Source organism: Dendropsophus ebraccatus, chromosome 1 (genome assembly GCF_027789765.1).
Source record: "Dendropsophus ebraccatus isolate aDenEbr1 chromosome 1, aDenEbr1.pat, whole genome shotgun sequence".
NCBI classification, from domain to species: Eukaryota; Metazoa; Chordata; class Amphibia; order Anura; family Hylidae; genus Dendropsophus; species Dendropsophus ebraccatus.
This window is the reverse complement of record NC_091454.1, coordinates 185,110,899-185,125,359: the sequence shown is the minus strand read 5'-3', so window position 1 is coordinate 185,125,359 and position 14,461 is coordinate 185,110,899. Positions and strand designations below refer to the sequence as shown.

The 14,461-nt window shown below is 43.4% G+C and overlaps 1 protein-coding gene across 2 annotated transcripts in view; it reads right to left on the bottom strand.

Annotated features, from left to right (window-relative positions):
* Window positions 1–14,461, bottom strand: part of ADAMTS7 (ADAM metallopeptidase with thrombospondin type 1 motif 7) — a 70,804-nt gene that overhangs the window by 37,153 nt on the left and 19,190 nt on the right. Inside the window, exons 2-8 of one of the 2 annotated variants that reach the window (XM_069986484.1) lie at window positions 9,927–10,282; window positions 9,319–9,469; window positions 8,537–8,742; window positions 8,330–8,413; window positions 7,924–8,048; window positions 7,452–7,601; window positions 5,407–5,550 (exon numbers count right to left, since the gene is read on the bottom strand). In XM_069986484.1, the coding sequence (XP_069842585.1) occupies window positions 5,407–5,550; window positions 7,452–7,601; window positions 7,924–8,048; window positions 8,330–8,413; window positions 8,537–8,742; window positions 9,319–9,469; window positions 9,927–10,282 (1,216 nt within the window). Of the gene's footprint in view, window positions 1–5,406; window positions 5,551–7,451; window positions 7,602–7,923; window positions 8,049–8,266; window positions 8,414–8,536; window positions 8,743–9,318; window positions 9,470–9,926; window positions 10,283–14,461 lie in introns of those variants that run through there. The other variant, XM_069986493.1, reaches the window with a different exon arrangement.

The following is a 14,461-nucleotide window of genomic DNA, read 5'->3' as shown; positions in this document are numbered from 1 at the left end:
AATTCTTAACTAATCCTTAATAAATGACCTGCTGGGGTACTTGAGGACGGGAGGAATAATGCTATAAAGAATGCTTAGTAATAAGTCTTGGTCTATGGTTATGAATACATTACATATCAGATCTGCATGGATACTAGATGGAGTCTCACACTCTAATTTCTTAAGATGACTCCAAAACTCAATTTCCACAATGGTCATCTGGCCCAGAATTCCCAATTCCAGTATTCCTATGTCCTGAACAGGTTCTATATTCAGGATTTTCTTACTATTAGACAAGATTACATATTATCAGTACCTAAGGGTACAGTGCCATGTCGGAGCTACTGCACGTGGACGACACCATAGCCCCCTTACAGTGGAGAGTTGCTGCATGATCTCGTCAGTAGAACTGTGGTATACCACATGTGCTTAGTGGTTTCATCTGCGTATGGGACCATAACCACAGGCATCCACTCTTTATCTGAGTATACACATTACAAATGGGTCTGCCAAACCTGCAATTTGGCAGGACTAACAAACCATCCTATGTGTACTCACCCTCCTGACTCTTGATGCTGGATGTTGGGAGAGAGGATAATCGAGAATCAACAAGTGACTGATCCTTTTGTTCTCAGGGACATAAGCAGCCACCAGAGGAGTCTAGCAGTGGCTTATCTTTTTTCCCCCAAATACATGTATATGTAGGGGGGGGATGATGGTTAATGGAAAATATTCAATAACTCTTCTAATACATACACAACAGGGGTAGAACAAAATGGTCAGGGTTAAAATCTGTTGGAGCAAATAGAGATCTACAAGTAAGCAAGAAAAGACTGATGAACCAGTGCACGAGGCAGAGGATTAACCCCTCAATTCCATAACACAGAGGGCCTGTTCTATCATGGGGATCTTTCTTTTTCCAGGCTATATTTCACAGTTATCTCTGATTGTGATGTGGCAGGAAGTGGCTGATCTACTTGTTTGTGTTTGGAAACTTTAGAGGAAGCAAGTAGGGGGGAGGCAGAGGGGAGAGAAGCAGGGGCAGCTATTGTCCGGACGGTTTTCAGGGGTGCGTAGGCTGCTCACAAAATATTTATATCCAAGCAAATAAAGTCTGATCAAATTAAAAAGCATATGGCTGGAAATCATCAGAAAACAAGCTAAAGGCTGCTCAGCTCACATCCTGGAACCATTTTGAACTTTGCTCAGAATGTGACATGTCCTATAAAACAGGAATATAGCTGTACAGCTGTGACTATCCCAATAAGCGTGAGCATCACACAGGGTTATGACTGCTGAGCAGAAACATTTAGATATGCTTACATACGGTATGTAGTAGTAAGGGCTTCTTAAAGGGGTATTCCACTTAAACATAACTTATGATATGTTGCTGCCTATGGTGAGACCAACAATTCGTTTCATACTTATTATCTATTTAGTCTCTTTCCCCCAGTTATGAGCTGCTGCTTTCTGATAAAAACACAAAAATCTGTGTGTGAGCCCTTCTGTCTTCACCTCCTCCTCCTTCCTTCTGAGACGGCTGATGTAAACAAGTCCCTGACTGGCTTTATCTGCAACATTGTAGCTTCTTTGTACTGCTGTAAAGATTAATCACAGTGAGTTCATCAGCACCTTGACCTTAGAAAAACCCTCCCAGCATTACAAAGAAGCTACAAAGTTGCAGATACAGCCTGCCAGGGTCTTGTTTACATCAGCCGTCTCAGAAGGGAGGGGGAGGAGGGGGAGACAGACAAAAAGGCTCACACACATATTTTTGTGTCTTCAGTAGAAAGAAGCAGCTGCGAACTGGGGTAAGGAGACTGAATAGATAATAACAAGTATGGAATGAATTGTTAGTCTCACCATGGGCAGCAACATATCAAAAGTTATGTTTAAGTGGAACTTGTGAACAAGTTTATTACAGCTTTCTCCTTTGGTGGATCTGTAGTCACACAAATTAAGGCAAGAGCCATCTGGTAAACCCACTTTGCTGCTCTTATAGGATTTGGTGGACAGGTAAGCAGCTGTTCATTATTAAGGCTTGAACAGTGTATGTATCTTTATGGAAGAATCCTTTGCTGTGGGAGATATATCTCTTGGAAGGGTTTCATGAATGGAGCACAAAAGGTTTGGTGTATGCATACCAGCTTTATGAAGGGTGAGTGCTTAGGCAAGCTCCAAGCATTTGCCAAGCATTTTTCTCCTATAGACTTTAATGGGATTGGATATTTGATTGAATAGTCGAGTACTGGGGTCTACTTGACGCAATTAAAAAAATTAGAATATTTCACCACTCGCTCATCTCTATCCAGCAATTAGAAAGATAATCTGACTAGGGATGGTCCGAACCGAGCTCGGTTCGGGTTTGTACGAACCCGAACTCTCGGTAATGATTCCCGCTGTCTGGCCACTCCGTGCAGCGGGCGGATCCAGCGGGAGGACCGCCTGGAAAACTGGGATTCAGCCATAGCCATAGGCTGTATCCCAGTTTTCCAGGCGGTCCTCCCGCTGTATCCGCCCGCTCCACGGAGCGGGCAGACAGCGGGAATCTGATGCTGAGCGTTCAGGTTCATACGAACCCGAACCTCGGAGGGTTCGGACCATCCCTAAATCTGACCAATCCAATTCAATGTTTTGTATGTATGTTTACACTTACACAGGAGGGACAGGTGAATTTACAAATTGGCACCTCTGGGGGTGGGAGGACGCCAGTCTCAATAAGGGGCTTTATAAGGTAACCACATGCAATAAGTCAAAGCTTATTGGCATGTAGGCAAGTTGTCTTAAGAGGACTGGGAGGAAGTCACAGAGTTAGTACATGTCTTAGCTATTCATTTTACACATTTATTTCTTGTACATTGGGTATACCATACACCCAGGGTGTTGTGGAAAATACAGGGAAGATGCCCAGTGTCCACACTTCTCCTTTTCAGATGCTGACCTGTTTTATATATTCAGGAAATGTGGAGAGTGTGACAGGCTTTGAAGGGATGTATGTGATCTAGTCTATACAGATACGGCAGAGTGGGGGTTTTAGGAGTAGTTTGAGCTCTGGAGGGGAGGGAAATTAAAAAATTGGCAATGCTATAATTCTAATCTATGTTCATAAATACTGGATACAGCAAAGGCCACCAATCTTGCTGGAAATACTTAAAGCGACTCCATACCCACAATCTGACCCCCCAAACCACTTGTACCTTACATTTGTATATGCATTAGGCTTGCACAACCTCTCTGTCCTTCCTCCCCACCCTCCTCATCATTAGGAATGCTCCAGGCAGATTGCTTCCTATTCCCCACCTGTGTGTATAATGAACATGGGCTGGATCGTTAATACGCCTGTGCAAAGATCAAACAGCAGTAAATGTTCCTGGAGTATTCCTAATGATGAGGAGGGTGGGGAGGAAGGACGGAGAGGTGGTGCCAGCCTAATGCATATACAAATGTAAGCCCCGGCCGTTAGACACAGCGCTGCCGGATTAAAAATTGTTTTTATGACAATAACTGCATCACCTGCCGAACGGACCCCAGGACAGATCTTGGATTAAAAGCAGCTATCCGAAGGTACAAGAGGTTTGGGGGGGACAGATTGTGGGTACAGAGTCGCTTTAACACATCAAATGTCACAATATTAATAAAGAGACAAGTGTATTTTTAAAGGAGAGCGTAAAGGAAATTTAATAAACAGTGGAGTAAATGGATAACGTGTCCATGATAACCTGGATGTACCTTGCTCTTGTTATGTGGACATTGCAAATGTTAATGTTGACCTTTTATTTCTATATACACAACATAAAAAGGAGTAAAATAAAAAAAATACCTTCACTTCCTCTGTTTAGCTCTATTACATAGAAGGTGTCAGCAACCTTGTTGGTTAAAGATTACATTTATAGAAGACCACCGTCCTGTAACTAATGAACCACATGACCTCCATAACAGTAAGAATACTATGCGCTGGTGTGTGAAAGCATACAAGTAATAGGAGAAATAATTAACCTTCATCCTACAGACCTTAACTACAGGCTGCAAAATTATGTTTAAACTTGTATAGGTAAAACCAGTGACTCTTGTAAATCATTAAAGGGCTTGTCCAGCCTAGGAGAACTTTTTTTCAAAAATATTGGCTTAGTCTTCCGTAAACAGTTATACTTACCTGCCCCGATCCTCAGTGGTGTGCGTCCTGGCTGAGCAGAGCTCCTGGCTTTTGTTAAAATATGAAGGAAACACTCACTGAAAATGAAGCAATGGAAGAACCATGTGTGCCAATTGAAGGAAGAAGAGAAGGTACTAATGGGAAGAATGCAAATCTGCGTTGGTGGGCAACGATCTAAGGAATGTTGGTTCCTGGAATTTATGTGGATCTCACATCACTTCCATCTTAATAGAAGCGTCCTCCAAAATTCTTTTAAAAAAAGGCAAGTTGAGGTTGTCTCGGTATTGGCCCCCAACAATTGGCTGTAATCAATAGGGGGCCCATGGAAAGCATATATGTGTTAAAGGAGAAGTCTGGCCATAGCAAAAATCTAACAGCTGTCAGGGAAGAAAATAACTATTATTTATTGATTAACTTTTGCCGTGCCCGTTTTGCACTGCGTAACCACCTTCGGGACCCCTGCCCAACGGCATTTTCCACTGAATTGTGATAACAAGGAAAATGCCAATCACAGCTGATATATTGCATGCTCAGCCAATCAGTGACTGCAGTGGCATCACGCCCCAGTCACTGACTGGCTGAGTGCGCAGTCCATCAACCGGGTTGTAACGTCTCCTCTGCAGGATATCCCGGAGCGGTGATCCAGCACTGGAGAGGCATGGGGAGAGGTGAGTTATTATAGTTTGTTATTTCCCCCGGCCCCTGCTGTTTGAAAAAATGTTCCTGTGGCTGGACCTCTCCTTTAAGTCCATCAGAGAGAGATGGTTTTCGAGGCCACTTATCATTCTGACTATTGACTATTTTAGTGTTTCCCTACACATATTGGGGAAGACTGGGAGGCAAGAAATTAGTATATAACATAATAAATCATTCATAGAAAAAAAACCATCAATATAACAAAAGAAAATTTTGCAATTACTGATTAATTTTAGGCAACAAGATTACTTACAGAGTGAAGACAATGGTGTCACCAGCCGTCCACCAGGAAACCACTGGTAATACATCTTGTCATTAATAATGAAGTGATTGAGGTTACAAACTCATTAATAACATTAACAAAGCCAGGTCTACTCTACGTCTACTCAGCTGCACGAACACATTGCTGAATAGATAATATGCTTTCAAGTTGAAAAAAACAAACAAAACTTACATCAAAGTGTGGGATAGTGAAATGACTAAGCAGACTAGAATGACAACAAATCGCTAAGGAAAGGAAAATAAAACATTATTACACAATATGAATATCAAGTATGGGCAAGGTTTCTAAAACTTACTCCAAGAAGCGGGTGATGTAGTCTCTGCTGCAGCGGGACCAGGTAAGCGGAGATGTGTCATACAATAACTGGGGGGACATGATATGAGGTCTCTTTCCTTTGGGTTCGCAGTCATTCCCAATGCCGTCATGTTGTACCCCAAAACTAGGTCACAAAGGGATAAACGTTACTTAAAGTGGTTGAACTAACAGAGAAATTTGGCTGCATTAACACTACGTATATTTCAGTCAGTATATTTCAGTCAGTATTGCAACCAAAACCAGGAGTGGATTAAAAACACAGAAATGATCTGTTCACACAATGTTGAAATTGAGTGGATGGCCGCCATATAACAGTAAATAACGGCCATTATTTCAATACAACAGCCGTTGTTCTAAAATAACAGCAAATATTTGCCATTAAATGGCGGCCATCCACTCAATTTCGCTATCACATCCGAGAAGAAACAGATGTATGCTATAACACACTAAAGGCACACCACTATTCAGTCAAGTACAATAATATAGTCTTTATTTAACAATATAATATACAAAACAAAACAACCCTATACAAGCCCTACATTAAAACCATTTAAAAACCACACACAATTCATTGGGAATCCACTCAAAATACATGGGATCCCTAAGACACCACTCAGCAGGGTATAATAGGAGCCACACTCTACCCGAAAATAATTGCTATAACAAACTCAGCCAAATGAAGTATAAATATCAATATGCTAAGTCTGACAGTGCAAGGAAATGTCAGATGTGATACAGGTATATAAATACAACTAAAGTGCAACAAGGAAACAAGTCACCAGGTAGAGCGTGGTCTGCTGAGTGGGTCCAAAGAGCACCCACTCTCTTTGGACCCACTCAGCAGACCACGCTCTACCTGGTGACTTGTTTCCTTGTTGCACTTTAGTTGTATTTATATACCTGTATCACATCTGACATTTCCTTGCACTGTCAGACTTAGCATATTGATATTTATACTTCATTTGGCTGAGTTTGTTATAGCAATTATTTTCGGGTAGAGTGTGGCTCCTATTATACCCTGCTGAGTGGTGTCTTAGGGATCCCATGTATTTTGAGTGGATTCCCAATGAATTGTGTGTGGTTTTTAAATGGTTTTAATGTAGGGCTTGTATAGGGTTGTTTTGTTTTGTATATTATATTGTTAAATAAAGACTATATTATTGTACTTGACTGAATAGTGGTGTGCCTTTAGTGTGTTATAGCATACATCTGTTTCTTCTCGGATGAGATAGCGTGGTTGTTTTGTATGCTACACAATGAGCACCCCTGATTTGGCTGTGCATTACCCCTGCTTTTGTGTCTTGGCATCCACTCAATTTTTAACATTGTGTGAACAGATCCTTTCTGTGTTTTTAATCCACTTCTGGTTTTGGTTGCAATACTGACTGAAATATACTGACTGAAATATACATATACTGACTGAAATATACGTAGTATGAACGCAGCAAAAGGTGTAGTTTGTAGATTTCAAATAAGCTGTACACCAGGGGTGTGAAATTGCAGCCTTCCAGCTACTGCAAGATTCTTCTAAAGAACTAATATTTAACAAATTTAACATCAGTTAAAGGGGTACTCCGGCAAAAAAACAACTTTCAAATCAACTGATGTTAGAAAGTTATAAAGATTTGTAGGAAGTGGTGTATTTTTTCCAGCTTGACACAGTGCTCTCTGCTGCCACCTCTGTCCATGTCAGGAACTTTCCAAAGCAGGAGTAAATCCCCATAGAAAACCTCTCCTGCTCTGGACAGTCCCTGACACGGACAGAGGTGGCAGCAGAGAGCACTGTGTGAAGCTGAAAAAAATACAACACTTCCTGCAGGACATACAGCAGCTTATAAGTACTGTAAGACTGGAGATTTTCAAATATAATTAAATTATTATTGTTATTATTACAAATCTATATATGTTTCTATAACCAGCTGATTTGACCAGCGCACCCCTTTAAAAAGTGATGTCCATAAGATTAAGATGAAGTCAGACACAGGACATAAGTCTTTGCTCTCAAGAATGTAAATCAATTGTTACCTGTGCCCTAATTCATGAGTGACAGTGAAGGCGGCTGGCAGACCCGTGTCTTCATTTATGTTACAGCTGCGATGTGGTTGGCACATTCCAGACACATGAGAAAGACCTAAAGTTTCGCAAGGACGATTCATGGAAGCACAGATGTCTCTTCTGCAATACAATAGAATAAAATAATAAATATGGTACCAAGTAAGTATTTACGGATACATACGTGTCATATGTGTGTGTATATGTGTATGCAATACATGGGTCTATGGGGACTATTTGCTGGTGCTATTCTTCAGCGGAAAGTGGAGGCGCCCTATTCTTAACATTGAGACCACTGGTAGGTATTCCGCTCAGAATTTCCGCCTGTTTTCCGCAGGTTGAAGGGGCCCTTAGATGATAATCTACTGGTTGTGATGTACTGTATGGCATAATACTTATGTACATTGTACTGTGTCAGAGTGATGTAATGTCCTGGTGCAGTGACCTGGTAAGAAGAACAGCAACATCGTGATGTAATGGATGCTCTTCACTTTTCATGTTCATGGCCTTTTGCCATTTGCAAAAGCTACGCAGAGAGTTGTCGGCATGATGTGAAACCTTCAGTTCCTCCTTAGGGATGAGAAGACCATGTCACATTAACAGCAAGAATACCGGCCAACCTCGCCTTCCCACCTCTCGTTTCCCATTCTACAGGCTTCTCTATGTACTTTCATTAGATGCAGTACACTCGGCCTTCACCGCACTTCTTCAGTCATATCGCTTTTTTCAGCCTTGCATCCTACACATTCTTGCAGCTACTTGACTACTCTGATCTCTCTGATGTTTACCTCCCTTTATTCTCTTGTTCCACAATGGTGGTTGCATGTCAATAGGCTGCCTCTCCTTGTTACCTCATCGCTCTCCAGTAGGATCAGACGCACAACAACGATGTTTATCCTGTTCCCAATACTAGCATCATGGAAAAGCCCAGCTACCTATTAAAAAGAAATCAGTCAAGGGATATACATATAAGATATAGAAAAAGTGAGAAGTATGGACTGAGCCAATGCTGAGGCTGAGCTATATTTTACAGATAATATATATCCAGTTATCCTCACCATATTCATAATAGTCAGTACATAGTTCTCCACATTGTTTTTCCCATGATATTCCACCATCTTGGGGTCAGCCACAACCAGGGTTTCCACCCACTTCTCCTTGCTAATGGATCGTCGAGATATAGGTCGCTGTCTTCTCTCTTGTTTCTTTGACTGCTCCCAGCGCTCTCTTCTTCTCTCCCACTTATCGTGACTGTCTGGATTCTCTATCACAATAAAGATTATAGATCTGCGTTCAGTAATTTTCTATAAACGCATAGGAGCCTGGATGATCTATTGTAATGTAGACCGTAGGTCTGTGCCCACTATTATCCTGCAAACATCAAGTCTAGCATTTGTGGTGTCCTATCACAGGTGTTACAGTTATATACACTCCACGCAAAAGTCTGTACTTATTGTACTATTGTGGTGATGTAAGTAGTACCAAAGTTTCGCCACTAGATGTCACTGTATTGATGTGGAAGCTGCACAGCTGAAGGATGTAAAGGGTTACTATTTCCTTGAGTTTTTGACTGCTCTCAGTGCTCCCTTCTTCTCTCCCACTTACCGTGACTGTCTGGATTCTCTATCACAATAAAGATTATAGATCTGTGTTCAGTAATTTTCTATAAAGCCTGGATGATCTATTGTAATGTAGACCGTTGGTCTGTGCCCACTATTATCCTGCAAACATCAAGTCTAGCATTGACCGATAGAGAGTATAATGAAGAGTATAATGAGAATAATAAAAAGCCAAGTGTGAAGAACTACATTATTAGAGGTAATGAACTGTGAAGTCTTACCCCTAACACCACAGCTGTTGTACCCTGACTCCTGCCCATCAGCCAAATGGCGCCGGTAGATCCGATGTGGCATTCCGTTTTCCAAAGAGGGCACCTCCTGCGTCACTGGTTCTATCAGGAAATCTTCATGTTCCAACTGGAAGACACCTCTCTAGTGGAATATAGTATAATAAAAAAAGAAAACATTAAGTAGAAGATTAAGGGTTTTTATGGTCATTGTAGTAATCAAAGGGTAATATAAGTATATATGGATAACCTAAGGGGCAATGATGGATCTCTAGGTGTGATCAATGACACAACAACATAAACAGATGTTCTAGTGTGTCAGACCCAGAACACCTGGCATCTTAGTCAGCCCTCAAACACTTTGTCTGACCTTGCACACCTGGGATTAGACATCCCTCAAATATGTCAGTCTCTGCACACCTGGGAAACCCCCATCAGACACACCAAATCCCATTCACTCGGCAATAGAAGTAACAATGAGACATTGTGCAACACACAGTTACCAGAACTTCACGTTCTGCTGCTATATTCCAAACATTTGTCAAAAAAAAAAATCTTCAAGTGACCACACACAGGAATGACTACAATTGTTCTCCACTTACCAGACCGCTGCAGATACTTATAGCAGCATTTCCAACATGATGGTGGTGGGTCTGCACCTCACCCTGCATATGGCATAAGCTGGAAGGACGACTGACAATTTTTGACTCCCGGATGCCTCCATTGCGCCACTCACTCACAAAGCCCGGGGCCAGCAGCTGGTGGTTCTGGCTAAGGTTAAAGGTTAACTCAACTCCTTTGTACTTGATCTCATAGTAGTTAGAGGAACCAGTGCTTGATGAAAGTCCCCTTTTCTGTAGATTGCGAGGAGTTAGGTCATAGGTTAGGAAACGACCATGTTCATCTACTCGGACAGGATGGACAATGTCTGCGTCCAGGGAAAAGCTGAGAGGAATATCTGAGAAGACAAAAGTCAAGTCGATTATGTTAATCGTGAACTTCCATCTGATCACTATGGGGAACATATATTATTTGGCGTATGTAACACCCCCTAATGGAGCTTCCAGTGTAAGGAGGGGGGTTTTGGTTTGTTTCACCTTCGCCTCCACCTGAGTCTTGACAAGAGCTTGCTTGGTATGCAGGAGGTTGTCACTCTTCTGCCAGGGGCTGACTCAGGAAACCCCCACCTAGCTCGGTACACACTCAATACACTATAAGTGATATACTCACAGAGAGAAGTAAGATGGAAACAGGAACCAATTTAATGCTTGGTAAAATCAATACTGGGCTTGACAATGGGGTATGAATAAACAGGGAATGGATATGACATAAAAATAAATGTGGCAACACAGAACTCTCCCCCTGAAAGTGGAACACTTCAGCTGCAGGAAGGGGGGGTTGTTTGGTTAAAAGGGTGACTAGTGTGAGCACTCTAACAATTTAGACTCTAGGAGGTGACTCTCATCACACACAGTCACTGCACACCAGGCCTGCCAACACATACATCCACACTGACTATATGTAATAAGTGAGGCTGCAGCCATATAGTAAGATAAATGTCTATACGCTGGGGCCCAGTTGCCGCGGACGTTGGCACGCTTTAGAAGTTGTTGGTGCACTTAATAACAAAGGAGTTGAAACTTGAACAATCCACCAGGTCACAGCTCTTGTGAACAGAACAGATCCAAGAAGGTCTAAGCTGTGGTTCTTTAATTGTCACTGTCCAGCCACAGCTTTACCAGCCAGGATACAAAGGGTTACTCACTCTTTTGCTGCTGATCTACACATCAGGCTCAGTCCAGGTTTCCAACATGGAGCAGCAGCATTTAGGAAGGATCTCACAGAGGGAGTGGGTGGCAGGATCCTCCTTACTGGACACACAGGAGCTGGGGGGTCCTGTCTGGGCTCAGTCCTTTCTCTCTCAGCTGTCAGGTCTCTCTCTGTTACCTCTGACACAGCCAGCACAGGAGGTGGTCTCCTCTCCCCAGACCATGCACTGTCCCTCTCTGGCTTTCTTCCTCTTCCTCCCAGCGCAGCATCACTTCCTGCTCCCCTCAGCTCACTGTCCCAGAGAGATGTGTGCCTCTCTCATAAGCTGCACCTGCTGTTCTCCCTAAATCCTCTCCAGGGGTTACACGTATCTTTGATTTTCGGCGGAAAGTGGAGTTTTGCAAATATTTTATTCGCAAAACGGCCATTTTGCGAATAAAATATTTGCAAAACGGCACTTTTTCGCCGGATACGCCGGGGGGGGGGGGGGGCAAGGAGGGGGTGTGGAGGGGGCGGAACGGGGGCGTGGACTCATAGTCCACGCAATTCATTATCTTTTTCTGTTAAAGTTACGCCGAAAACCTACTCCAGTCCTCAGCTGGCGTAGGTTTTCGGCTGTGCGCACCGGCGCGCACGGGATTTATGTAGAGGCAGCCCGCCTCTACATAAATCTCCGGAGCTGCAGGGGCATTTTTAAGTCCAGCGCAGAAAACGCCGGACTTAATAAATGTCCCCCTAAGTGTTAAAGGCTTACCGGAAATATGAAGCTCTAATGAGGTGTAAACAGATACGCTCTTGTGGTGATAAGTGAGGAAAATCAGACAAATCTGACAAAATCCAATGTGATTCATTTTCCCACCAGACATTAGACCTATGTAGATTTGGCAGACCCATTACATTGTTGGCTCAGCAAAAAAGGTGAAAATATCTAAGAATCTAATGTCTCTGAGAACATATGGATAAAGGGACAAGCTGACTTAGAAGAGAAGTCCGGCAAAATCAAAAACTACAGTGGAGGCAGGTAGGTGCAGGAACAATGTATACTTACCCATCCCTGTGTCCCTGCAGCATCACATTACCACGTCTGGACCCCTGCCGCCGCCGCCTTCCTCCTGCTCTACCTCCTGTAACGTCACAACCTGACTGACAACGATGCAGTCACTGACCGGCTAAGCAGGCAATCCATCAGCCAGGTCAGACACTTTCCCCCAAGACGTGATAAAGCAGGAATCCAGGAGAAAATGATTTCCATCAGCAGTAAGACAGCTAGTGGTGCAGTGCTGCGGAGGCACGGGAACAGGTAAGTATACATTGTTTATTATGTTCCCCCTGTCTGCACAAGATTTTTTTTATTCTCCTCTTAAGGCAATGTGTCATCATACAATGGCCTATTTTTTAAAATAAGTTTTTATAGTACACAAATTTTTTAATAAGATATTTTAGATGGACACCGTTCACCCTGCCCCTTCTCTCTTCAACGTATTCAATAGGTTCTCCTCTAGTCTATTGTTTCCTATTTCTTTATAACCACTGTAAAAAAAACATCTCTAAATGCTAGAATGCTAAAAATAAGGACAGGATGGAATCCATACTCAGGCTAGGTTTACACGATGTCTTTTTTTGGCAGTTTGACGGCTATCTTTCGTAATTTCAAAATAACGGTTATTAGACCTTTAAATGACAGGCGTCAACAAAGACGGTCGTTGAACGGCCAAGAAAAGACTAGGTTGTGTGAACCTAGCCTCACACTCGTTTATAGCACAGAATGTAGCCCATAACGTAATGGTGATAATGCCACTGGCTGCAAAATAAGAAGACCTCAAAGATCAATTGCTTCAATGCTACCTAAAACTCTAAGGGGGCATTCACACATTCATAAAAGACTTTCTATGCATGGACAGTATTCTGCGGACTGGACTCCCTGCATCATGATTCATTTTAATGCGGGGAGCTCCGGTACTGTGCTACTGTACTGACACAGCCACGTGCAGTTATTTTGCAGACATGTGAGTGCCCTTTTAGTCCGAATCTATGTCTGGTCTCTGCAGAGTAAATGTAATAATTGCAGAAGGCACTAGTACAATAATTCTTCATCTTGGCAATAAGAAGCTGTTTCTGTTCTCACTGGGATTGCCGAAAACTATTTTCTATGACTCATGACAAGTGAGATTACTGGGGCTTCCTCACTTTATGTAACGTCCGTCCTGAGGCTTTGGTGATTCGGGCCGGGATTTGCAGCCACTGTTATTTGCACATTATGAGCCATATCATTTTTCCCAAATAAATCCCATAATCTTTCTTCCCATTTTTTTCCCAAGAGGTGCCTAAAAAAAAGCAGCCATCAGTCTTTTGTAGTCTGTGTCTTCCCATCTCTGGGATCCTGCGGGACTGCTATACTCAGCCATCCCTTCCCCCTCTAGCACTAATCAGTGTCCACAACAATCCAAGCCCCATGTACAGCTGCCTCACAGCTGGACTGAGGAGAGGAGCCAGCTGACCATCTCCATCTATGACCCAAATGTGGTCTATTAAGAATAAGCAATAACAAACAAGATGCTTCATATAGAACCACTGTGCAGCCTTTGCCTGGTTGTAGGTTGCTCTGACACTGTGCAGCCTTTGCCTGGTCATAGGTTGCTCTGACACTGTGCAGCCTTTGCCTGGTTGTAGGTTGCTCTGTCACTGTGCAGCCTTTGCCTGGTCGTAGGTTGCTCTGTCACTGTGCAGCCTTTGCCTGGTCATTGGTTGCTCTGACACTGTGCAGCCTTTGCCTGGTTGTAGGTTGCTCTGTCACTGTGCAGCCTTTGCCTGGTCATTGGTTGCTCTGACACTGTGCAGCCTTTGCCTGGTCGTAGGCCACTCTGACACTGTGCAGCCTTTGCCTGGTTGTTGGTTGCTCTGACACTGTGCAGCCTTTGCCTGGTCGTTGGTTGCTCTGACACTGTGCAGCCTTTGCCTGGTCGTAGGCCACTCTGACACTGTGCAGCCTTTGCCTGGTCGTAGGCCACTCTGACACTGTGCAGTCTTTGCCTGGTCGTAGGCCACTCTGACACTGTGCAGCCTTTGCCTGGTCGTAGGTTACTCCAACACTGTGCAGCCTTTGCCTGGTCGTAGGCCACTCTGACACTGTGCAGCCTTTGCCTGGTCGTAGGTTGCTCCAACACTGTGCAGCCTTTGCCTGGTCGTAGGCCACTCTGACACTGTGCAGCCTTTGCCTGGTCATAGGCCACTCTGACACTGTGCAGCCTTTGCCTGGTCGTAGGTTGCTCCAACACTGTGCAGCCTTTGCTTGGTCGTAGGTTGCTCTGGCACTGTGCAGCCTTTGCTTGGTCGTAGGCTGCTCTGACACTGTGCAGCCTTTGCCTGG